Source organism: Petromyzon marinus, chromosome 42, assembly GCF_048934315.1.
Source record: "Petromyzon marinus isolate PM22_M1 ecotype Great Lakes invasive population chromosome 42, UKy_Petmar_22M1.pri1.0, whole genome shotgun sequence".
Classification (NCBI taxonomy): domain Eukaryota; kingdom Metazoa; phylum Chordata; class Hyperoartia; order Petromyzontiformes; family Petromyzontidae; genus Petromyzon; species Petromyzon marinus.
Genome location: NC_133708.1, coordinates 6,387,155 through 6,412,886, shown reverse-complemented (window position 1 = coordinate 6,412,886; position 25,732 = coordinate 6,387,155). Strand labels below are relative to the sequence as shown.

The window sequence follows — 25,732 nt, the reverse complement described above, 5'->3', positions numbered from 1 at the left end:
GTGCTTAGATCTTGACTTAAAGCTTTCGTTACTGCATTCATTCGTATTCTTTGGGCCTTTTGGTAAAGTCACGTAGATAGGTTCAAAGAAAATAACAAAAAACTACGACGTTTCGATCGCAACACAAGCGGTCGTCATCAGGAAAAGGGGTGTGGGGGGGGGGACAAAGTCTTCAATCTCAGTTTGTTATCATTCAGCAGAGGTGCACTGTGAGGGAGGTGAAGTGCCTGAGACGGGCGACTTACCTTGCCCGAGCCGAAGGAACCCATGACGATGAGCATCTCTCCCTTGTTCAGCTTGAAGTTGATGTCCGACAGGACGTACGACTTGTAGAAAGGCAGATCGGTGGCGGCCTTGTTGATGATTCCGTTCTTCACCTTGCTTCCTTGCTCGGGGACTATTCCATCAATCTGCGAATCGACGGCAATCATCGAGACTGCTGCATGCAACAGGGAAACAAAGTGCTGTATCGCACCACTCGCCCACACACTCGATCACCACACTGCCGAGCAGCTCACTTCTCTTTCTGCTTCTTCCCTCGCACCGCTTCACTTCGAAATTCCTTCTCTTCCATCATCATCATCATCAATCTAGATTTGAAGCTTTCGTGACTGCAGGAATCCATATTTTTTGGTTCTTTCGGTAAAGTCACGTAGGTATAAAATACAACGAAACACGACGTTTCGATCGCAACACAAGCGGTCGTCGTCAGGCGGAAACAATATAATCCAGCAGTGGAACTGCTGGACTAACGAGAGAGCGGCTACAACAAGGATATATATGTGGCAATGGGCAAGCGAAACGTCGTGATTTATTTTATTTTATTCCATCATCATCATCATCATTGTCGTCTTTTTCCCCCCAAGCCCTTAAGTAGCCTTGCTCACTTCAAGAAAAGTATTTTACACTCATCTAATACAACTGTTATAACAGTACTGTTTGTTGCTGGCCGCGAGATTCGTTGGGCCTTTGAACCCTGTGTCTAGCCCCTGCGTGAACCGCCGGGAGGTGTCAGCTGGGCCCCTCAGCCAACAATCCCTGAACGTTCCCTCCGTGTCACCAAACGGACGATCACAATCTCACCAACGATAAAGAAGACATCACCATGGTGGCGGCGCTCACCTGATCCCACGACGCCGTGATGGACACGATCTCCACCTCGGTGGTGGAGAGGTTGTAGTCGAGCGGACGGTACTCCTTCAGCAACAGGAAATCCTGAAACGAGTGCACACACCATCGAGTCCCCATTATTCTGCTGCCTCCCAGCTTCGTCCGTGGCCCCTCTGCAATTGTAAGAGATGCGATTTGCACGAACGACGAGGTTTTATATCAGGCCAATCACCATCATGATAAGTATTGTCCCTGGCTGGTTTGGCCACCCGATCGCACCGATGTTCACGCGGTGGCTGCGCGATGCAAGATGGACAATGGCCTCATCGAAGACAGACGTTCCCTCTCGCAAAGGACGTCTATCTCACGGCCACGTCACACCTCGCGAAGTCAATTATCAAAAAAAGCCGGATCAAAAGTGGAAAACGGACGCTCCACTAGTCGCTGCATGCACTCGGAGCGGAGGAGGGACCTGCATCTTTCACTCGGAGAGGAGGAGGGACCTGGATCTTTCACTTAGAGAGGAGGGACCTGGATCTTTCACTCGGAGAGGAGGAGGGACCTGGATCTTTCACTTAGAGAGGAGGAGGGACCTGGATCTTTCACTCGGAGAGGAGCAGGGACCTGGATCTTTCACTTGGAGCGGAGGAGGGACCTGGATCTTTCATTCAGAGTGGAGGAGGGACCTGGATCTTTCACTTGGAGCGGAGGAGGGACCTGGATCTTTCACTCGGAGAGGAGGAGGGACCTTGATCTTTCATTCAGAGAGGAGGAGGGACCTGGATCTTTCACTCGGAGAGGAGGAGGGACCTGGATCTTTCACTCGGAGAGGAGGAGGGACCTGGATCGTTCACTCGGAGTGGAGGAGGGACCTGGACCGTTCACTCAGAGCAGAGGAGGGACCTGGATCTTTCACTCGGAGAGGAGGAGGGACCTGGATCTTTCACTCGGAGCGGAGGAGGGACCTGGATCTTTCACTCGGAGAGGAGAAGGGACCTGGATCTTTCACTCGGAGAGGAGGAGGGACCTGGATCTTTCACTCCGAGAGGAGGAGGGACCTGGATCTTTCACTCCGAGAGGAGGAGGGACCTGGATCTTTCACTCGGAGAGGAGGAGGGACCTGGATCCTTCACTCGGAGAGGACGAGGTACCTGGATCTTTCGAATGGAGGCGGTCGCATCGACCCACATCTGTAGCGACCACGGCAGCGACCTGGTGATGGCCATGCGCAGGACGTTGAAGAAGCTGACGGAGGTGAGCACCCGGCGCAGCGTGAGCTCGTTGTACACGGCGTACGGCAGGATGGAGGCGAACACGACGAACACGCCCGAGAAGAAGAACGCCGCGCTGTTGAAGTATCTGCTGTAGGAGGCTCTGCTCGTCAGCTTCAGCTCCTGCCTGGGGGGAGTGGGGGGGGGGGTGGTGGGGGTGTGGGAGGGCCGTCACCACGAGGTCCCCGTGGTGCCCCCGCGGCATAGCCCGGCTCTTCTGCCTTTGGGGCATTACTGCCGGACCCTGGGTAAGCGCACAGGTGCCTCTGTCTTAACCCTAACAGTCCTACAGGTGCCTTCGGCTGGCTCTCTTAGCTGCAGGCATCAACACGGAACCACAAGAATGGTAAGGTGCATTAGTCTGGCTCTCTGGGTTTGTCGCATTAACGCTGTAGTACCCTAGGGACTGTGACGATGTCTGCCACTACTCTGCAGTCCATCGGTGACTGTGAGCCTCACATGGGGACATTAAATCGGTCACTCGAACGAATCGAACAGCCTGCCTCTGTTCTAGATTTGAAGCTTTCGTGACTGCAAGGATCCATACTCTTTGGCTCTATTCGGTAAAGTCGCGTAGGTAAAAAATAAAACAACATGATTTTTGTTGTTTTATTTTTTACCTACGTGACTTTACCGAACAGAACCAAAGAGTATGGAGCCTGCCTCTGGTTGCGCCGATGGCCGGACGGCCGAAGGGCACGCGCGCCGCGTCCGTGTCGGTGTGGCGCCACCTACTTGCGCAGCTCGTCGATGAGCTTCCCCATGGCCTCTTCCCAGCCGTGCACTTTGATGGCCTCGATGTTCTCGAGCACCTCCGACGTGAGGGCGATGCGCTCGTTGATCTTCCCTCCGCGCTTGTCTCTGAAAGTAAACGGACGCGCGCCGCCCCTCGCTCAATCCCCGTACAGACGGGGCGCATATGGAAATGAACCCACTTGCTGCGCTGCCACGACTCCCTGGCAGGCCAGAAGAGTTATGCCCACGGCGAACCACCACCCGTCACCTGTAGGAGTTGATCTTGTGGCCCAGCCACGCCTGGAGCAGCGTCACGATCAGCAGAATGGCGAATCCCACGAGGCAGAAGGGCCCCAGCTCTCGCCAGAGGAAGGCCAGCAAGCCCACGCACTGTATTGGTGCGATCCAGATGAAGTGGGCCTGGGTCAGGCTCTGCAGGCGACACGTGCGCGCGCGTTACCGCTGTGTGCCGGCGCGCCACTGCCACGTGGTGGTCATGCAGAATAAAACGACGACGTAAAACAGCTCAGGAATTTGTCGAAACACTGCTGGACGAAGGCCTCCCCGCGCCATGTCGCTGTTTGGCCATACATCACCACACTGGTCACAGTCTGGGGCCGATTCAGATATCATTGATGTTAGCCGTGGCCTGGAATTGAACCCAGGTCACCGGGTTAATCACAATTTACTTCATTGGGATTGCATAAAGCGATCATCGTCCCCTACTGTGAAAACCGAGCAGGACCCTCCTAAAAAGGTCTTGAGACACGGTGCGTCTTGCCTGCATAAACAAGTGGAGTGACAAATACAAAAACAGTAATGTAGTCGTGTTACAAGGGTATCGGTGATAGTACTGTGACATTTAGCGGTAGTGTAGCGGTCAGCGCGCTGCGCTACGAGCCTGGTGACCTGAGTTCGATTCCCGTTCACGGCCAACATCGGTGCTCGCTAACAGCACTTGCCGCAACAGTCTGTCAAGGCTACACGGGGATCTTTGTCTTGCTATAATTAGCGCAGCCGGTGGGCACCACCTGCGCCATCTTTGACGGCGCCTGCCCCAGCGGCCATGCCCGGCGAATGACGTCACGCGATTTTGGACGATTTTTTAACCCCCCCCCCCTTCGTCACACGGCGTCACAAAAAGTCAGACCCCCCCCCTCAAATATGACGTCACAAAGCTCTGCCCCCCCCCCCCCCCGCCAAAAAAAATAAAACGTGCTTCAAATCGCTTTAAACTATTGTCATTGTAGTGCGTATTTAATGTGGTGCTGCACTCTGATGTTGTAGGATAAAACATTTCTTAAAAAGTCTATTTAATTAAGTAGAACGTGTTGTCTATATGTATTTAAAGTTGCGCATTTTGATGTGACGTCACATTTCTCACCCCTCCCCCCCATCGTCACACATCGTCACAAATGTCTGACCCCCACCCCCTCGGTGCGTGACGTCACTTATGGACGGTACCTCTCCGGTGGAGGGGGACGGCCGCTGTTGGCGCCGCCACCCGCCTGAGTTTGATTCCCGACCGCTGAGATGGTTACAGCTGCGGTGCATTCACACGAATGGGCGGTTCTGCACCAATGAGCCGTGGGTGTTTAAGTGCGTGGATACGAGCGATATTCAAGGCATTCTGCATACGCGACAGATTTAAATGTCTGCATGTGCGTCATCGTGCGTTTTCTACGCACGTGTCGATCGATTTCATTGCTCCATCTCCGCGGTGGACGTACTCTCTGGCGCGTCTCGCCCATCAACTATTCTCGCTACCTGTTGTGTCAGTGCCTGGCTGCTCTGATTGACAGTCGGCATGACACGTCTAGCACTTGCACATTATCTAACCCCAGTACACTCCTCCTGTCTGTCCACCAGTGTCATGCCATTAGAGATGACACACTTACATAGCAAACAGGAGTTGGAGAAGGTTCCTCCATCACCATGAACATGGCAAATGGCTCACGGGAATCACAGCCATCCATCTCATGAGGATGTCACCACGACCCTGAGAGGCTAACGAAGAGGTCCATACCTCATCAAACTTGTTCAGGTTGTTCGACAGCAAGCTGACCAGCTGTCCCACGGTGATCTTATCCAAGACGCTGCTTGAGAGCTTCATGATCTGCGAGGGTACGGCGATGTTAGAACAGCGTGTGCGTGTGTGTGCCTGTCCCGTGGCGATCAATCACTGTGGTTGTGTTAGCACAAATGACGTCGATCGCGCGTCGCGTGCGGAACCAAACCCGAGCAAGGGGATCACGAAGAGATTTGTGACATACTCTTTGGTTCTTTCGGTAAAGTCACGTAGGTATCAAATGAATCGCGACGTTTCGACTGCAACACAAGCAATCATCATCAGGTGGGAAAACCACAGCAAGAAAAACATTTTACCGAAAGAACAAAAGAGTATGGATCCCTGCAGTCACGAAAACTTCAAAATCCAGATTTGTGAAACTTCCAAATCCGCCGGGGCTGGGAGGTGGCCAGCAGAGGACGCCACGGCAAAAGTGTTCCGTGAACCCGTCCCTGTGGACCTTGTCATAGCTGTCCCCTCGTAGGCGTGGGTCGTTAATCTTGACTCCACAGTTCATCCCCAGGTGCTCATTAACAACAACCCTCACGAATACAGTAGAGTGAATTCGCTAAACATCCCGATGCTGAGCACATGGCTCAAAGGGCCCAAAAAACGCCGAGCGGCCAGCAACAAACAGCTCTGTCAGCATTGTCACAGAAAGGAGGGTGAACACGTTTCTTGGATTGAGCAAGGTGAGAGAAATTTTGATTTAAATCTTTCGTGACTGCAGTAATTCATATTCTTAGCTCTTTCGGTAAAGTCACGTTGAAGGGAAACAATAAAATAATAAAATATATATAAAACAATAAAAATTCTCACGACGTTTCGACCATAACACAAACGGTCACCAACGGCAAGAAACATTTGAAAGAAGTGGCGGTTTGCATTTATTTATTTTAAACGGTGTTTTATTTATTTATTTTAAAAGTTTCCACCGCGGCCAGCGATTTGGCACTTTGTTTAGAAGGACGAGTCCATCTATGTTCTGAAAAGAAGAGGGGGGAGACGAAAAATTAATGTATGCTGTCTGAAAGCCACCGTAAGCGTGAACAATCAATTAAGACCTGAAATGGTTTATCAAATCCTTCCAATGATTGCTAAGCCAGAATCCATCTTCTCGGTTGAAATTGTCTCTGTGCTTGTATATGTGAATAGCCTCATGAACGAATCTCTCATGGTAGCCAGATGGCTTTGACTTCTTGGAGAAGTCAATGTCATGTGAGCCTACTGAATTATAACAATGATCTGCCACGGCCGACGTGATGGTCCTACCGTGTTTAAGGTCTGCTTTGTGTTCACGAATGCGGTCCGAGACATGGCGTTTGGTTTCTCCAATGTAACTACTACCACAGAGGCAACTTAGTTTGTAGACACCAGGGTACTGGTGTCTACAAACTAAGTTTGTAGACAACAGTACCCTGTTCACGCTTACGGTGGCTTTCAGACAGCATACATTAATTTTTCGTCTTCCCCCTCTTCTTTTCAGAACATAGATGGACTCGTCCTTCTAAACAAACTGCCAAATCGCTGCCCGTGGTGCTAACGTTTTAAAAAAATAAACAAATACAAACACCGTTTAAAATAAATCAATAAATGCAAACCGCCACTTCTTTCAAATGTTTCTTGCCGTTGGTTTTCACACCTGATGATGACCGTTTGTGTTATGGTCGAAACGTCGTGAGAACTTTTATTGTTTTATATATTTTTTATTATTTTATTGTTTCCCTTCAACGTGACTTTGCCGAAAGAGCTAAGAATAAGGTGAGAGAATATCGGGAGGAGGAGAGGCGACGGGCGGGATCTCTAATGCCCCTGAAAACGAACCATTCTCTACCTGGCGATGCGCGTCACAATTGATCTGGTTCATAACCGCCGGGCAGACATCAATCCAGATATCAACCCAGGTCCCGAACGAACGCCCATTGTCTGCTCTCGACTGAGTGCCGCCTCACGGGCACAGCGGGACTGGCCGCGCGCCGGCTCGCTGCCGACATTGGCCGTCTGGACGGACGAGGAGCAAGTGGCCGAGGACGGCACGACTCGGCCGACGTGGGGACGTCGGCCTGCGACGAATCAGCGCTGCCACGCCTGCTTCTCCCTTCGCAGAGATCAGACGCTCGGTTCAAGTGTGCAGCGAAAACACCGCAGAGAGGGGGTGCAATTGCCACCGTTTGCAGAGGTTTACAGCCACCAACGCTGACTGCCATAAAATCCTCACAGCTGCCTCGTGAGGTCATGCCTCAACGATAAGGTCAGTAAAACCGGAGCAAAGATCAAACATCACTAAGCCCTTTGTTACATTTATCGCTTCCCTTTGATTTTATGTTTTATTTAATTTTCTATTGTATTATTATCGTCGTCGTTAACCTTGTCGACCCCGGAGAGTGTCAAGCTTTGCAATAGCGGGCGATGATGCTATTGTGTGTGATCCCAATTGCGTAATTTGCATGCCATTTTTAGCACTGGGATGTTCGGCCAATACCGGTGACATTGCATTTGGTTTACGTGTTTGTTCTGTAGCTTTGGGAAGACATGGGAGAATCCAGGCGACATTCTCGCAGACCAGAGGGAGGACATGCAAACTCTGATACGGCTTCAAAAACACGCGTTTGCTGTGCTGCCATCTCCGGGCCACCTTGTAACCCCCTCCTCTTCCCACCCACAAATCTACTCGTGATCCACCGACCCTCGGCTCCGGGGCCATCGGGGGGGGGGGGCACACGCGTCACGCCCCCCACGCCAAGGGAGGGGGCCCGCCGCCGCCGTGCGCACCTTCTTGTAAATGAGGCAGAAGGTGGCAATCCGCACGTCCATACCCAGGTGCTGGAGCCCGAACACGGCGGGGTGCAGCAGCAGCGTTCTCACGACGAAGCACGCGCTCAGCCCCAGCGCCAGCAGCAGCGGCTCCTGCACGTCCACGGTACTCGGGTTGAAGGAGGCGATGATCTGGCCCAGGAAGAAGGGCTGCACCACCTTGGTGAATTCCTGAGGGACGCGGCGGAGGAGCGTGGCACGTCGCCAAGACTCTGCGTGAAACTCGGGCAATGTCGTTCACAGCGACATCTTTTAATTCACGATCAAATCGCGCGTTTTTATTTCTCATGTTCATTTTTTTGTAATTCAAGGTCCAGTCAGAAAGTGCGCGGGGTAATGATGACGATTACGATGTCGTTGCTGCCAAATTTGAATTTGCGGTTAACTTGATGTAAACGTGCGATTGTTATGTTATATAACAGCGTCATTCATTCGCAACGACACCGTACGACTTGCAACGTCCTAAAGGGGCACGGGACACCACGAACAGTGGACCAGTGCGGTCTGCGCTCGCTCAACAAAGTAGCAGCAGCAACAAGAACTCCACCGACTCTCTCTGCTGAAGCCTTCTCGTCGTGGCCAGCAGCAGCGGCAGGACCTCCCCATTGGCAATGAGCTCCTGAACCACAGCGCTGCTGCTGCTGCTGCTGCCACCACACGTGAGAATAGAGTGGAATCGAAACGCAGGGAATATTATAATGGCGATGATAGCAACTGATGATTAACAAATCCACATTGTGTTGTAGCCTCTTACAGACACGCTTGATTTGGTGCTCTAAATGGCATGCCCCGGTAGCGTTCCCGTTCTGCTGTAATGTGCATTGATGTACTCAAATTGTAAATGTTATGGATTCGCTCTTCAATACACCGGTGGGCTAAAGTAGTGAACTATTTTGTCTGTTGTCAACGTGACGCATTTTTTTATGATTGGCCGTGTCGGGTGGTAGAGGGTTGCGACACATTTATAAATAACGCGATCTAACCCAAAAACCTTTATTATTAACTAGCTGTACTACCTGGCTTCGCCCGGGACTTGGATTCACCACGGGCGGCCGCCTTTGTCTCCCCAGTGGCGATGTTCACATCACAACAGTTACTCGTTTGAGTCTGAGTCGACCTAGGGGAGGCCCAGAAGCGGTTCAAATAATCGTCACCGGTGGTGAGCGGGAATCGAACTCGGGTCGCCGGGTTCACAGCGCGGCGCGCTAACCGCTACACTACAATACGTTACGCTTGCACATGCGCGGGTCATGTGACATATTTGACGTCACAGCTCACTTGCCGTGCAAATGAAATATGCATTATTGAGCTCCCCCCCCCCCCCCCAAAAAAAATATATACAAAAGTCTATTTTTATAGTTTTTGCATGGTGTACAGTCTGGAAAGTACCCACATGGCAAATTTCCAGTTTGTTGCATGTTGGGAAGTACGCTAAACATTTTGAACAGACACGCGTATTCACAACTTTGCCTTTTATATATGTGTGTGGAGATAAAGATTGGTTGGTTGACACAAGCACGGTGCCAACAGGGCCCTCCGCTCACCGCGAGGAGCATGATGACTCCCAGGCCCACGAAGCGCCACAGGAAGCACCGCCGAATCGCGGTGAGCAGGTGGGGGCGGTTTTCTGACTGCGAGATTTCTCTGTCCCACTCCCTGGCGGGCGAACAGAGAGGGGAGCGTTCAAGTCGGATCATCGACCATCGTCGTCATCGGTCGTGGTCGACACAAAAGTAAGCAGTACGGAGCACCAAATCATTGCCAGCGCCGTTGTGGAAAATGCAATCAGGGGCCGTCCATAAATGACGTCACGCACCTGGGGGGGGGGGGGGGTGGTCAGACATTTGTGACGATGTGTGACGAGGAAGGGGGGGGGCTGAGAAATGTGACGTCGCATCAAAATGCGCAACTTTAGACAACGCGTTCTACTTAATTAAATAGACCTTTTTTTAATACTGTAAAAATTTTCTCCTACAACATCACAGTGCAGCGCCACATAAAATACACACTACAATGACAATAGTTTAAAGCGATTTGAAGCATGTTTATATATTTTGGGGGGGGCAGAGCTTTGTGACGTCATATTAGAGGGGGGTGTCTGATTTTTTGTGACGCCGTGTGACGAAGGGGGGGAGGGGGGGGCAAAAATCGTCCAAAATCTCGTGACGTCATTTATAAGCAGCAACATGTCTCCTCCTCATCATATCTGTCACCTCCACGTCATGTTTTACGCATCCCTGCAGCCACACAGCCTTGCCGGGAGTCAAAATATTTCCGCGGTATTGGTTCAACGCGAGCTAAAACTCTGGACCGGGTTCGACGTTCATCGTCCCATCGGCAGAGTGCGGCTCGCCCGTTGACGCCTCGTCCTCGACAAGGGGCCGAGTGCAGGGCCGACCTCTCGAGCCTCTCGGAGAGCGTGTCCGCCTGATCCTGCTGGGGAGTCCGGTGGATGTCCGAGCGCTCGATGCGGTGCTTGTAACCCTTCCTCAGCACGTGCCTGGGCCACCTGGCAGACGGACGGACCACCGCATTAGCAACAAAACGAATGAACGCGACGGAGAGCGACGGCCATCGCAACAGCTAACCGCCGCGATTTCGCCAACAAGCTCGATGCACCTTGAGGCCGCGTGAAGCGTCGAAGGGCACAGGACAAAGGCAGTAAGTTCATTTCAGCGCAACGGGTTCGTCTCGAGTCGTGAGTGGAGCCAGCCGAGGGCTCGAGGGCCCCCGCCGCGCCCCTCGCCTCTCGTCGCTGAAGCTAGGGCGGTTATGTTTGCGCTCGGTGCTCTCGAACCCGACCGCGCTAACGTCAGGGCGACGTTGAGCGGCTGTGGGTGCGTCCTGGCGGTCCGACGTGAGTGGCTCCACGCGGCGGCGTGGTGGGTGAGCCGTGCACTCGGCCACACGGCCTGCCCACTCTTACGTCGAAGAGGCGAACCAGTCTGTGTGAACTCCGTTGAATTTACGCTGTGAATGTTGATCGCGATGTCTTGGAAGCAAGGCCGTAGCCATGGAGTCAACATTGGGGGGGGGGACCAAATCTTCCAGGGGGTCTCGGGGTCCCCCCCCCCACAGAAAAAAAAAATCTAAATTTGAAAACAAATTTCCTGCCTAAAATCTTTTTTAAAAAATTCAGTAACACATAGGATGGACTTTTTTTTTACAACAATGTCTAAGAGTGAATATTGTATTACATTGCTCTGTGATGTTTTCTTTTTTACCTTTTCTTGTTTCATTGTATGTAATGGCAGAGATTAGGGATAAATAAAATACAAGAATAACCACAATCATATAAACAGAAATCCAGATATTGTGGCCGAGGTTTAGCAAATTGTTGATTTTATTTTCATAGCATAACAATTATTTTTTTAAAACATTGTTTATAGCAATATATTGGGGGGGACATTTCGAGCATATTTGAATATTGGGGGAGGGGGTGTGTCCCCCCACCCAATACATATTATAATTATGGCCGAGCTTGGAAATAATGCCAAGGTCATGACTATCGACTTGCCACATACGCGACACTGGGGCTATAGACTTTCGGTCGCTGAACTCGAGGCGAACCCGAGCTGAGAGACGGCCTTCTTCATGCTACACTGCGACTGTAGAATGACCATCCCCATGGCCAACTCAACACATCAGCTGTCGCATTGTTGTTGAGGCTTTTGCGTTTAGGGGCAAAAAAAAATCACGTTTTTAAAACGTTACACGCATCCTTCGGTGTGGCAGTGATACAGCGATTGTATCGACATTCCTGCTGTAGTGCCTAGCTGGTGAGCCAGGCTACGGCTCCTCCTCGACGCGCCACGGGAAGGGAGTTTCACAGCTTATCTGTGCGTGATCCACCAACCCCCTCGCTGCTGCCTTGACAGCGCTGGAGGATCACAGGTAGCCACGTGCAGAGTAGCCACCACCGCCACCCGGCTAAGTACACGTGGATTATACCTCCAACTCGAAACAACTCGTACCGCTCCCGCCGCGTTGGGGGGAGCGCAGCAAGGATCTGGCAGGGCCCCATCCTGGAGGAACCTCTTGACCCGGGCTCAAACCGAGAAAAACGAAAGGGCGTGGGAGAAAGGGGCGGGCGGAATGCGAGACTGAGATTGCAACTCAAGAGAGCGTGGCGGTGCGGGATGTTGCAGACACGGAGATGACATTGTCTGGCCCAAAACCTACAAACAATCATCGACATCACCATCCAGGGATGAGAGTCAATCGCTGTGTCATTTCACTGCTGCAGCCCGGCCACAAGAGCCGAGGGCCAGGCTGTCCGGTTCAACCCTGCCAAGGGCCAGGCTGTCCGGGTCAACCCCTAACCCATAGTTCCATAGTTCCATTAATTTGGTATAGCCCTGTGAGCCATTCGGCTCTTGAATCGGGTGCAACCGCAACAAACCAAAAACAAAAACATGAACAAGAAAACATCTTAAAGTGACTATGTGACTGTGCAAACAGAAAATCCAGGAAAAAAAACATCAAAATATTCCTGAAATAGCACCGTACACCAACGCTGTGTGCAAAAATCCCAGTGGGATGCACTCCTTGCGACTGCTTCACGATGGACACGTGCCGAGTTCGGTGACGAGCCGTGACCAGTGGGTGGCAGCAGAGCTCAAGGCTGCGCAGATTACAGGGGCGAGAACTCCTGAATGGGCCCTGGAAAGCCACGACGTTCTTCTCAGCGTCCAAACAGCGCGCATTGCCCGACAGGAGAGATGGACTATGGACAGGGAGACGGAAAAAGGAAATGAAACCACATCTTGAAGGGAGCACGGTGAGGCGTGCGCTTGGAATGGCACTGAGAGGCAGAAAGAGGAGCACGTGCAGTAGAGGACACACGCAGCAGGGAAATGACTATATGCAAGTGCCCCTTGGTCATGTACGGGGCATGACCTCGGTGGATTCCTGCACTACCCTGCAGGATTGCCAATGGTGACGACACAAGGCACAATCTAAAAACGAATAACCTGCACCAACACGGGAAAGCAGAGGTACTAAAGTCAACTGACTAACGTCATTCGCTTCGGAGGCAATTTGACTAAAGCGCAGAGAGGAAGGCGGAGTTCTTGCCCTGAGCGCGGCGGGATGAGGCGGAGGGGCGAAGCTCCAGCCGCACCTTTGTACCGGAGGCGATTTAGCGTCGATCTCTGCACAGAGCCAGCGGGCGTGACGCGCACGGCAGAGAGCAACGTCCCTCGAGAGGCCTCGCGCGATAGCAGGCAGGGCAGGGGCTCGTTCAGTCCGAGTGTTGTGGTTACTTTGCTGGTTACTATGCCGCCTGCTCATCCAGGAAAACCTCGACCAGTCTCTCAACTCTGTGGTGGTGGTGGTGCCAAGCTTTCGCAGTCGGGGCCGACGTTGCTGCTCTTTGCCTGTAGTCCCAATGGAGCAAGTTGCAGCGTTACTTTTTTCAGGATTGCGATGTTTCGATTTAAAGCTTTCGTGACTGCAAGGATTCATCTTCTTTGGTTCTTTCGGTAAAGTCACGTAGAATGAGAATGAAATGCGGTTCGGCTCTGATCTAAAATTGTGTTATTTTATTCTCATTCTACGTGACTTTACCGAAAGAACCAAAGAAGATTGCGATGTGGCTTGGCCAATACCAGTTACCCTGCATGTTGTTTATTTAGCTATGGGAGGAAACAGGGAGTGCCCGCAGGAAACCCGTGCAGAACTGGGTGAGAATATGCAGACTCGGCACAGACATTCGCCCCGTTCGGGAGCCGAACTCAGCTTCTTCTAGCGGCGAGACACGAGCGTTCCCACTGCAGCGCCACCCTGCCTCCCATTATCTGATGATATGCAGGGTCCAACCGGGGTGACGGCTTTCTCGTTCTCTGCGGTTCGGGTCTGATCTCAACTGCCACTTCATCCCCAAACCGGGCACATCTCCCGTGCGGTGGCGCGGTGCTTGGCATAGTGCACTCCTGGCCAATCCAAATCGAGTCCTGGCCACGCGCCTGACAAATTAACCGATTCACGGACCCCCGTGAGCCACCGAGTACGTGACTCTTGACGTGTAGACTTGGAAGGCGAGTGCGCATTGTGTGAATGCGAGGTCACTCTGTGTCCGTTACTTTGTGGCAGGACAGCGACTGGAGAACACCCCTTGCGAAAGTCCCGCTGTGAGTGAATCCAACATCACTGGGATGTTCGGGCCATCGATACGGCGAGCAAGAAAGCAAATTCAAACCAGAGAGCAGAGATATAAAATGTTACATCTGAGTTTCTATTTGGGGGTTATTATGACTACTACTACTACATGTAAACGTTAATTAATTCACCAATAACACCTTTATATATAGAGGTCCGCAGAGCACGGGTATGTGTTGGTAGTGCCCTAGGGGCAGCGTGGCTCTCGCCCCTCCTGCATGGCTGCCGTCAGTGGCGCGCGCGTGCTGACGGTGATGACGATGTCTTCCCACTTGTCGCAGCGCCAACTCCGCACTAATAACCCGTGCCCTCTGTCCAACCAGCCGGCTCACAGATTTACGATCGCAGTGATGCCAAGTGACTGCGATGCAACTCAAAGCCGGGTGCATTCATTAACTGTGGTGGTTTGAGATATTTACAAGTACGTGTGCGTGCGTGCATACAGTATATATGAGCAAGTGACGACCCATATACACACGCGTATATACAACTGAAATGTAGGTGCGTTTTGTTTTAGTTGGAACGGAAGATATTGCCGGGTTAAAATATTTCAAAATAATATTTTAAATATTTTAAAATAATATTTTAAATCCTCTCCACTTTGATCTCTGGGGCCGTCACGTGCCCGTGACGGCTTCAGTGATTTGTGTTGAGAACGTAAAACCGCTTCAATTGTTTTCCATGCGCTTTTGTTTCCTACAACTTGACTTTTACATTAAAAAAAACCTAATAATGAATATCATTACACTGTTCTGTGCAAATAGGAGTCACCGTACGCGCGTCTCGTGAAGTTGAGGTATGCGAAGACATGGCTGCCAGCTGTCGACGAGAGACCGTAAGCTTGCGTTACTCATCATCTGTATCCATTCATGTATTTACACGCCAGATATTGCCACGTTTTCTTCGAATGATATTTCACAGAATTACACTGTGTCTAAGTAACATAATAAACAAATAATATTTCATTGTTTATGTTAGCGGCGTTATTCGTGCAGGTCGTAGTTCGTGACTCCGCTGCAGGGTTTTGTAGCGAGCACCTTTTACCGCACCTGGAAACCACAGACGCGCAGGGCTGTGGCCAGAACCGGCGTCAACAATTACCCAAACTCTGCGGTCCTACATCGCAAGGCCGTAATTATAATACATATTGAGGGGAACACATCCCCCTCCCAATATTGAAATATGCTCAAAATGTCCTCCCCAATATATTTCTATAAACAGATTTATGTTTATACGATTGTGGTTATGGTTGTACTTTATTAATCCCGAATCTCTGCCATTACATACAATGAAACAAGAAAAGATAAAAAAAGAAAAAAAACAGAACAATGTAATACAACAATACACTCTTAGACATTGTTGTAAAAAATAAATAAAAAGTCCATCCTATGTGTTAGTGAATTTTTTTTTCATATTTTAGGCAGGAAATTCGTTTTCAAATTTAGACTTTTTTTCTGGGGGGGGGGGACCCCCAGACCCCCTGGAAGATTTGGTCCCCCCCAATGTTGACTCCATGGCTACGGCCTTGCTACATCGAGACGTTTGTCCAACTCCATTGGTGAGTGTGTATAGATGTGGAGGGAATCTTGAGTATACTGCGTCACTGATGATTCCTTGTTTCACTTCGCAGTGCTCATGGAAGTTCCTCCTGGACGCGCCACATTCCGCACCGATTTACAAAAGCTCACGGGCCTTGCCAGCGGAGCGCACCCCGCACTCCCCTGGGAATTGCCGAGAATTCACGGCGGCGAGCCGGACCGACCTCACGGCTCCCGTCCCTGAATTACTGCGCCACAACTCACGGTGCCACAGGCACGCGAATGAATGTCGACCGCTCGTGAAACCGCAGCCTCTAATTAAACACTGCCTTGCGATGCTGCCGCTAACCGCAGCGCACGGACACGTCGCTCCACACCACGGCCTGAGAGACGCGGAGTTGCAGAGGAGACCCCGGGGGAGCCGGCACACGGATCGCCTCTTCGCTCGACACTTGTCGAGTTGACACTCCAGCCGCGAGTAGAGTGGAGGACAGGTTCTTTGAACAGAGTCGTGTTTAAATTTTGATTTAAAGCTTTCGTGACTGTAGGGATTCATATTCTTGGTTCTTTCGGTAAAGTCACGTAGAAGGGAAACAATAAAATAATAAAAATATAGAACAATAAAATTCCAGAAGGTCTGGGGGTCCCCCCCTCCCCAGAAAAAAATGTAAATTTGAAAACGAATTTCCTGCCTAAAATATAAAAAAAATTCACTAACACATCGGAGGACTTTTTTTTTACAATAATGTCTAATAGTGTGTTGTATTACATTGCTTTGTTTTTTTTATTTTTTTACCTTTTCAAGTGTCAGTGTATGCAATGGCAGAGATTAGGGATTAATAAAGTACAACCATAACCACGATCGTATAAACATAAATATATTTTATAGCGATATATTGGGGGGGGGGACATTTTGAGCATATTTTAATATTGGGGGGGGTGTGTGTCCCCCCCTCAATATATATAATAATTACGGCCTTGATCTACACAACACGCGACACCACGAACGAACAGAGTGCAAGCCCAGGAGGGTGTTCGCTCTCTCACAGCGCACGTAACTCTCGCCGTGACCTCCACAGACTCGCTCCTCGCGCCCACGCGCAAGAGGACAATGCGGGGTGCGGTGTCCTCCGCGAGCATCTCGGACTTTAGGGCACAATCCTCTTTACAGCACAGAGATAACGCTTAGGGGCCGTCCATAAATGACGTCACGCACCTGGGGTGGGGGGGGGCAGACATTTTTGACGATGTGTGACGAAGGGGGGGGGGGTTGAGAAATGTGACGTCACGTAAAAATGCGCAACTTTAAATAAATATAGAATTGTGATAATAACACTAATCGTTATAACAACGATTTGAAGCATGTTTTATTTTCAAAATGAAAAAAACTTTGGGGGGGGGGGGGCAGAGCTTTGTGACGTCATATTTGAGGGGGGGTCTGACTTTTTGTGACGCCGTGTGACGAGGGGGGGGGGGGGGAGAGTCAAAAATCGTCCAAAATCGCGTGACGTCATTTATAGACGGCCCCTAACGCTTATACAACCCCGGAGGGTCGCCCCATCGCACTGCCTCGTTTACAGTGGAGTGTGGATCGTTAAGAAGCACCGCCACGCCACGTACGTGTGCAGTGGTACTTTTAGCAATCCACTGCTGGATGAGATCTCCCCCAAGCGGTGCGGGTCATGGGGGTCATTTGACCATACTTCACCAAACTGGTCAGTGCGCGTTGGTGAAGGTTGGGGAGCACAGGCTGGGGTTGCCACCTGTACAGGTTTTTTGCCCGGTACAATCCGGGAATCGGCATCAATATTCGGGCGACAGGACTTTGGTCGTGACGAGATCTGGAACCGGTATTGCTGTGCGGAGCTTCCTTATTGCACCAGACTGCACAATTTTCATAACGAACTAAGGCCGCTAATTCCCAGAACCACAATATTAGATACGCGGAGTTCTCCATCCCATTGATCAAACCAAAACAACTTCCTCTTGTCGTCCTGCGACCCTTAATCTGCGACATCGCGGATAAAACGAGCACGTTGATACGTCCACGACTCTCGTGCAAAACGCTGGGCTCGGCGTTTTCAAGCACTGCCAAGAGTCGCGTGTTGCAAAGTCTCCTAGAAACATCAGCAATGCGTTGGGCCTAACGCCACAGTGCGTTTCATGCGCAGCGGACCAACCCGAAGCGACACGCAACCACTCGTGATTTTATTCACGAAATTCGTAAACCAGAATGTTGGGCCCTCTACACGGGCCGGATCGCTGTGAGCGGCCGTGACGAGACGGGGTGACGGGGTCTGAAGGAAGAAACGGGCTGAGATAACGCAAGACCAGTCGTGCCAATTGGTCACATGTGTTTGGATATGTCAAATTTTACTTAGTTCACTGTTTTGCTGACATGATCATATTTTAAGGGCAGGGGCGATAGTGGGTACAACGCCCCCTCGTGACTCTGTTGGTCGACCAAACGAAGAGAACGACTCCATGAAACCCACAGGCTGAGTCTCGACGAAGAATCAAGGGCCGCCGGCAACGACACTGAGGCCACGGCCAAAGTAATAGGGCGCACCGCGTGGCCATTCTAAACACGGCCTCCGTCCCTTTCCATGAACGTCCACAACTCGGATCCCATGCCCGGCGGCATGCCTCACATCCGACGGGAATAACCGGCCACGAAACGAGCTGCGAGCCGCGTCCCGTACGGCAGTGGAAACGTTCAAAACGCCGCTCCCGTGACTTGTCCTCGATAGGGCAGGGAGAGCAGCTGGAGACGGGAGGGGTTGGCCAGCTCTTGGCTGTGCGGTGCACGGGACCGCGCAGTTCCGCTCAGTGTGTGGTCTGGCGTCGCCGTCTCGGAGCTGAGGGCTTCTGCAATTCTCACCGTTCACCGACTATGGACTCGGCGTCTCGGACGCTTTATGTAACATTTCACAAGGGAGGAACACAAAGAGGCGATCGGGGGGACATTCTTCTTCGAGACCCCCCCCCCGCCCACGTTACCCGAGGCTGGTTTCATCTCAAGAGTTTACGACGTAAACAGGCGATTGTTTACCTTGCCAGCGAACCACAATGCCCCTTTCGGCCTTGATTAATGCTCAAATAAATAAGTGGACAATTCGGACCTCACTCGTGCCAGCGCCGCCCTCGCTTCACAGGGCCACGGTGGCTCCCGGCTCCCCCCGTGGGTCGTTGGTGCCCAGGCCCCGCCGAGTAAATCTCGCAAAGCCATAACTCTGCGCGCTCGGGGCGCGTGAACGGCGCTGTCCGCGGAGGGGAGAGGTCCCTCTCACGGCACGACAACCACCACGAAGTTCCCACCCCACGCTATTCGTGCGGAAAGGGCCCTCTGAGCGTGGTGGGCACCGCCGTGGGTGCACGGGTGCCAGCAGCGGCATTAAGAGCAGCGTCGGAGTGACGTTAAATGGACTGCAAGTACAGCCACAGATTGAGTAGGCAACCACCACAGAGAGCTGCTGCTTTTAATCTGGCAACTCACGTACTCGGCCTTCGCATTCTGTGATACTTTGAACGACAAACTCTGTGATTTGGGAACTTTTTTTTTTACGACTCGTGGTGAGCTGTTGCGTAACTGTTCGCTTGTGTGCGCATGAGTTATGCTATGTCAGTGATAAAGTTGTTTGTGTTACATCTAGAAAATGTAAGTGTGTTGTACACCCACTTCCACGCAACACAGCAAAATTAGCATGTATGTATATTTAATTTATTTCGCACCCTTTTGTAGCCAACCGTGCTAATCGAAGGTGCGGCGTGTAAGGTAGGTCACGTGCCACGTGTTGTTTACGTGATGAACCTCACTGATTGGCAGTGCCGTGCGGAGATGGGTCTACGACACATTTACGCGTGGAACCCAAACAACTTTTACAATTAGTAATAACGATCGCGACAGCCTACCGCGCTTTAAAGTTACGATATGTGTCGCAATTAACAGATTCCTTCTCGTAATCGGCACTGTACACGCATCATGGGGTGTGTACAAAAATATGTTCAGACATTGAATACGGAGAGACGAGGCACGGGAAGTTCGTTACGCGTGGTGCGATCCGCCACAAGGCCACCGTGGCATTATCAACGGTCACGTGGCTGTTGATAATACCAGCCTTTGGACATTTTCCTTTGCGTCTAAATGCCTGCTTTAGACCATTAAGCCGGCACATAATCGGTTTTATCCGCATGACGTCACGGGATCTTTAACGTCCACTGTGGAGCAGACGGCGCGTAGTGTTTCATGGTTAAAACCACACCGCAGTATTAACCAGGGCGGCGTGCCGGTCTTGAACCGCGCACCTCAGTAACGAGCTGCGAACGTGCGACCACTCGGCCACGTCACCACCCCTGTTGATTGCCGCGAAGGGGGGAGGGGGGCGAGTATTGGTGCAGCGGTTGGCACACTGCGAGTTCGAGCCCTCACCGCGGCTAACATCAGTGGCAAGCATCCAGGCTCACCAACCTGCGATGACTAGCGTGGTGAAGTTCGGCTCAAAGAGTTCCCCATGCCTGACGCGGCGTGGGTCGAGAAGCCTTCATCCAGCAGTGTGTTGGCAGAGGACTGTAAATTAAGTTCCAGTACCGACTCGTCTCTCTCAGTTTTATTGCATGTGCCACTTAGCTGCGTTGCATGCTACGTGCCACTTTGTGATTGCAATTGTGACCAAAGCGATGTCACTTGTAACGCTAAATACTCCCAGCAAGAGACGAGTTTTTTTCTCAACAGGCTACCCAAGGTCAAGAGGTCATTGTGACCGCTACTGTCAATGCGACCGCACCCAGACGTCGCTTCCTGCCTCTGTGCACATCTCACTGCTACTGCTGCTGCACAGTGGAAGTGAACCCCCCCCCCCCCACACTGATCTGACCGCACGGCTTTCCATCGTCTGACTTTAGGTCTCCTCCTGGCACTCAGTCGAGATCTCAAGCGCCATGCCCTGCGGTCTGGCATCACCACCACCTGGGTTCAGGTCTTGGGTGCCACTCCCGGTGCCCGTCTCTGTGACCTGCCCCGCCTCTTCACCCCTCTACCCTGCACACGTGCACCCCTCTTGTCAATCCACTGCTGGATGAGGGCCTCATACTTCACCGCGTTCGTCAGTGCGGGCTGGTAAAGGTTGCGAGCATAGACGGATGATGGCAGTTCAGTTCAATACAACCGTACATTTTACTGAGCTGCCCTCTGCTGCCCACAGACCCTGATTTAGAGTAGAATGTTTTCCCACTTGACGCGGTAGATAGGTTCCTGAAAGTGTCGCGTTCAGCGAAAACGCGTTAAACGAGGAGTTACTGCTCTTGAATTACATTTGCACGATGATATCAACCTGCAGTCATCCCATGGGGAGACAGAGAACTGACATGAGGGTACGTCGCCGTGTACTGTATCATTCCGCTCAGCCACACAGCTCAAGAAAGTAGTACGTCGTCGTCGACCACTCAGAAACCGTGTTATAACGGACGCGTTCGGCGTTATAACGGATGCGTTCTGCGTTATAACGGACGCGTTCTGCGTTATAACGGACGCGTTCGGCGTTATAACGGATGCGTTCTGCGTTATAACGGACGCGTTCTGCGTTATAACGGACGCGTTTGGCGTTATAACGGACGCGTTCTGCGTTATAACGGACGCGTTTGGCGTTATAGCGGACGCGCTCTGTGTTATAATGGACGCGTTCGGCGTTATAACGGACGCGTTTGGCGTTATAACGGACACGCTCTGCGTTATAGCGGACGCGTTCGGCGTTATAACGGACGCGTTCGGCGTTATAACGGACGCGTTCTGCGTTATAACGGACGCGTTCTGCGTTATAACGGACGCGTTCGGCGTTATAACGGACGCGTTCGGCGTTATAACGGACGCGTTCTGCGTTATAACGGACGCGTTCGGCGTTATAACGGACGCGTTCGGCGTTATAACGGACGCGTTCTGCGTTATAACGGACGCGTTCGGCGTTATAACGGACGCGTTCGGCGTTATAACGGACGCGTTCGGCGTTATAACGGGCGCGTTCGGCGTTATAACGGGCGCGTTCCGCATTGTGCGAAAGTGTTCCCTGATAATGAAAAAAAGAACCGTGTTAGAGCGAAAACGGGTTGCGTGAACATGCGTTAAGCGAGGACTTATCGAACAGAACTCTCACCTTGGAATGAAGAACTCAACGGCTGCGAGAAGAACGCGGGACTACATTGGGATTACATTTCCAGCGCTTACCTGAAAAAAATCCGTGAGAATATCCCGGCCTTCTCAAAAGGCGAAGCCTGCATCTTCAAGTTGTGCCCTGACATCGGGGCGGTTAACCTGCACACACGCACACGCACACAAAGACAAAGATCCCCCATGTAGCCTGAACACACTTTTGGTCTAAGTTCTGTTAGCGAGCACCTATGAAGGCCGAAACGCTACACGAGGGGGTAGGTGGCCAGCACCACGCCCGACCGCCCTTGCTTCCCTAGTGGCGATGTTTATACACCGCACCAAGTACTCATTTGAGGCTGAGTCGACCTAGGGGAGGCCCAGGACCGTTTCAGATAATCGCCACTGATGTTGGCCGTGAGCGGGAATCAAACTCGAGTCGCCGGGTACGCTAACCGCTATGCTACTGCTCCCCAGATGCGGGTCCTACCTATTTGGACATACAATAACACAAGAACACAGCATTCGCTCGGGTCGTTGTGGAGAATACGCGAAACGCAACAAAAAGCGGAGCAAGGCGTCGCGTTGGCCGCTTCTCTGCCTTGTTAATGGAAGAGCAGCGGCCGCTGGCTTCGTCGGGAGCACGGAGACAGGCCACGGGGAATCAATTCCCGCCGCACCAACGGGTGGCAAGCCCTACAGGTTAGAGCTCTGGGCTATTAAACCCGTGATCTGAGTTCAATTCCCTGCCACGGCTAACTTCAGCGGTGACTGATAACGATCAGGAGTGAGGGACGCGTGAATCAATGCCGGGCTTCCGCACCTCCTTCACCAGCCCGCTCTGACCGGAGCGATGAAGTATGGTCAAACAACTCCCCCCGCCAGACGGGGCGTGGGAAGGCCTTCATACAGAAGCGGATCGATAATGGGCGATAATTATTAATGAGCGGAGTTCGGGCCGGGGCAGCGGTCACCCGCGATCTGGAATCGCCGCTCGCCACGCGCGATCGCGCGTGCACGTGGAGCCCATTAGCAAGTGGCCCGCCACTGGCATCTCACACCGCGCACACATTGAGCGCTTGCTCCTTGCAGATTGTACGGCTCGGGGTAGCAGAGCGCAGGAGGGAGGGGGCTGCAGGTCAACTGCGCTCACACACGCGGGTCTATCGGAACGGCGCAGTATCCTAAAGTAAAGTTCAACGCAAGACCGTCACCAGATCTCGGTACGAGTCCATTCCCGCCGCGCGGAGATCTGTTCCCACTCGCGACGTTCGTCCTGCCCAGTACGAGCGTACGCGTCTTGGCACTCAACACGACGTCTCTAACTTTGCGCGAGGCTTCCTAATCCAGACGTTCCTCTTGCTGTGCCTCTCGGTGTTATTCGATCGGAGCAATCGTAAATTAGGGAAGGAACGATGCATTAAGATCGTGAATTGCAAAATCATGGCCATTTTAAGACGGTAGGCTTTCGCGACCAATACTATTCATAATAAAGGTTTTTGGGTTAGATGGCGTTATTAAACAGGTCCCTGCAGGGTGGGCTGGTAAAACAAGTCTCTGCGCTATTGCTGATTTTACACCCAACAGCACGAGATTTCACTTCGTTAAAGTATTGAAAGGGGACGGACGGACACATTCATCTATTGCAGGCTGGTACACTCAGTTTACAACTTCGTTCCTACCAGTATAAATGTATAGTAACCCTCCACCACCCGACACGGCCAATCAGCAAAAAAGTGTCACGTTGACAAAAGACAAATAGTTCACTACTTTAGCCCACCGGTATGTTGAAGAGTGAATCCACAACATTTACAGTTTGAGTACGACGTTTCGCTGGTAATTACATCCAGCATCATCAGGCAATTCGTCGTGTGTTATGTTGTCGTGTAGTATATTGGCGACGTTGGCCTGAGCTCCAGAGTGCTGTGCAATCGGTATACATCCAATCCATCCTCGTGCATCGACCTGTGAGACACTGGGTGCTGAAGTCAAACCCGAGGCGAGATCACAAACGTTCGAATCACGTTGATTTGTTTTTATAAGAAGCATTTAAGAGCAGACAAATAATCGTCAGTTTTAACACTCTGCAGAGAGAGCACTGCTTATGCAGGGGTGGGGAACATTTTCCCTGCCAAGGGCCATTTGGATATTTATGTAACATCATTCGCGGGCCATACAAAATGATCAACTTAAAAATTAGCCCGTTATATTTGGTCAAACATTTAATTAACTCACCCCTAATGTGATGGCTGGAACTGCTTCTCTTTGGTGAGGCGTGTGATGTTAGCTGGCATTGATGATGTTGTTGCTACTCGCGACTGCTTTTACACGTTTGCTCCGAGATGTATTGAATTTCGAGTCCCGCCTGCGGTAGCCTTGGCAGGGCCAGACCCAAATGATTTCGCGGTGCCTTATACGGCCCGCGGGCCGGACGTTCCCCACCCCTGGCTTATAGTAATCGTGTTTACGAATGTGCGACTATATATAGTTTAACTCACGCATGCGACTTGTGCGTGACACCGATATAGCATCGTGAATTACGGCGCTCCGGAATTAAGGGGAAGTGTCTCCAACACGGCCGGGCCAAATAGGGCGCACGTGGACACCTCGCACGTGGGCATCTCGCACGTGGACACCTCGCACGTGGGCATCTCGCACGTGGGCACCTCGCACGTGGACATTTCGCACGTGGACACCTCGCACGTGGGCACCTCGCACGTGGGCATCTCGCACGTGGGCACCTCGCACGTGGAACACCTCGCACGTGCAACACCTCGCACGTGGACACCTCGCACGTGGGCACCTTGCACGTGGGCACCTCGCACGTGGGCACCTCGCACGTGGAACACCTCGCACGTGGAACACCTCTCACGTGGACACCTCGCACGTGGACACCTCGCACGTGGACACCTCGCACGTGGGACATCTCGCACGTGGGCATCTCGCACGTGGGCATCTCGCACGTGGACACCTCGCACGTGGGCATCTCGCACGTGGACACCTCGCACGTGGACACCTCGCACGTGGACACCTCGCACGTGGACACCTCGCACGTGGGCACCTCGCACGTGGGCACCTCGCACGTGGACACCTCGCACGTGGACACCTCACACGTGGGAACCTCGCACGTGGGAACCTCGCACGTGGGCACCTCGCACGTGGGCACCTCGCACGTGGACACCTCGCACGTGGACACCTCGCACGTGGGCACCTCGCCGCATGGCAACAGGAAGAGATCACGATTTATAGCAGTCGCGCGTTTATCCTGGAATCACTCATGGGCACAACCCAGGGAATAATTGTCACTCGCACATCAACTCCAACCCACGGTCCTGTCGCAGGCGAGCGAGTCGGAGATGGACACGGGTGGAGGAGTGGTCAACGCACTGCGTCATGACCCAGGCCAGCCATGTTCGATTCCCGGCCACCGCTGACATCAGTGACGAGTGGCATTTGACCTGTTCCAGGGATCCCCCTTCACGAATCTGCAATGACGAGGGTGATTAAGTTTGGTCAAACAACGCGCATTGCCTCCATGGCGTGGGGGAGGCCTTCATTGAACCCGGTCCGAATCGAAAATGATCACTTCTTGTCCGATGGGTTTGACGTGAGCCAAAATAAAACCTACATCTAGAGGTGGAATCATAAAGCGCCATATTTAATGGAGGCAGGCGTGTGCAACCGCTCCCTATTATCCACACAGGTTTAAGTCCAAATCGAACTCAACTTGTCGCAAGGGCAGTGGATGAAAGCGGCGTTGAATTGTCTGCTCACGGACATTTATTCCCCCTCCCCGGGAATCTCACGCTGTCAGCATACCGTGCGCATCGCTGTCAGCATACCGTGCGCATCGCATGCGCTGTGTTGAACACACATTGCACGCGCTATGTTGAACGCA

At 52.0% G+C, this 25,732-nt stretch overlaps 1 protein-coding gene across 2 annotated transcripts in view; it reads right to left on the bottom strand.

Moving 5' to 3' along the window:
• Positions 1–25,732, bottom strand: part of CFTR (CF transmembrane conductance regulator) — a 66,103-nt gene that overhangs the window by 23,408 nt on the left and 16,963 nt on the right. For both annotated transcript variants that reach the window (XR_012946558.1, XM_032969871.2), the window contains exons 3-12: positions 21,913–21,999; positions 10,397–10,507; positions 9,543–9,654; positions 7,957–8,169; positions 5,143–5,232; positions 3,385–3,548; positions 3,117–3,242; positions 2,262–2,508; positions 1,123–1,215; positions 246–410 (exon numbers count right to left, since the gene is read on the bottom strand). Coding sequence is in view for 1 of the 2 variants with exons in the window: in XM_032969871.2 (XP_032825762.2) it covers positions 246–410; positions 1,123–1,215; positions 2,262–2,508; positions 3,117–3,242; positions 3,385–3,548; positions 5,143–5,232; positions 7,957–8,169; positions 9,543–9,654; positions 10,397–10,507; positions 21,913–21,999 (1,408 nt within the window). In the remaining variant the exon portion in view is untranslated. The remainder of the gene's footprint in view (positions 1–245; positions 411–1,122; positions 1,216–2,261; positions 2,509–3,116; positions 3,243–3,384; positions 3,549–5,142; positions 5,233–7,956; positions 8,170–9,542; positions 9,655–10,396; positions 10,508–21,912; positions 22,000–25,732) is intronic.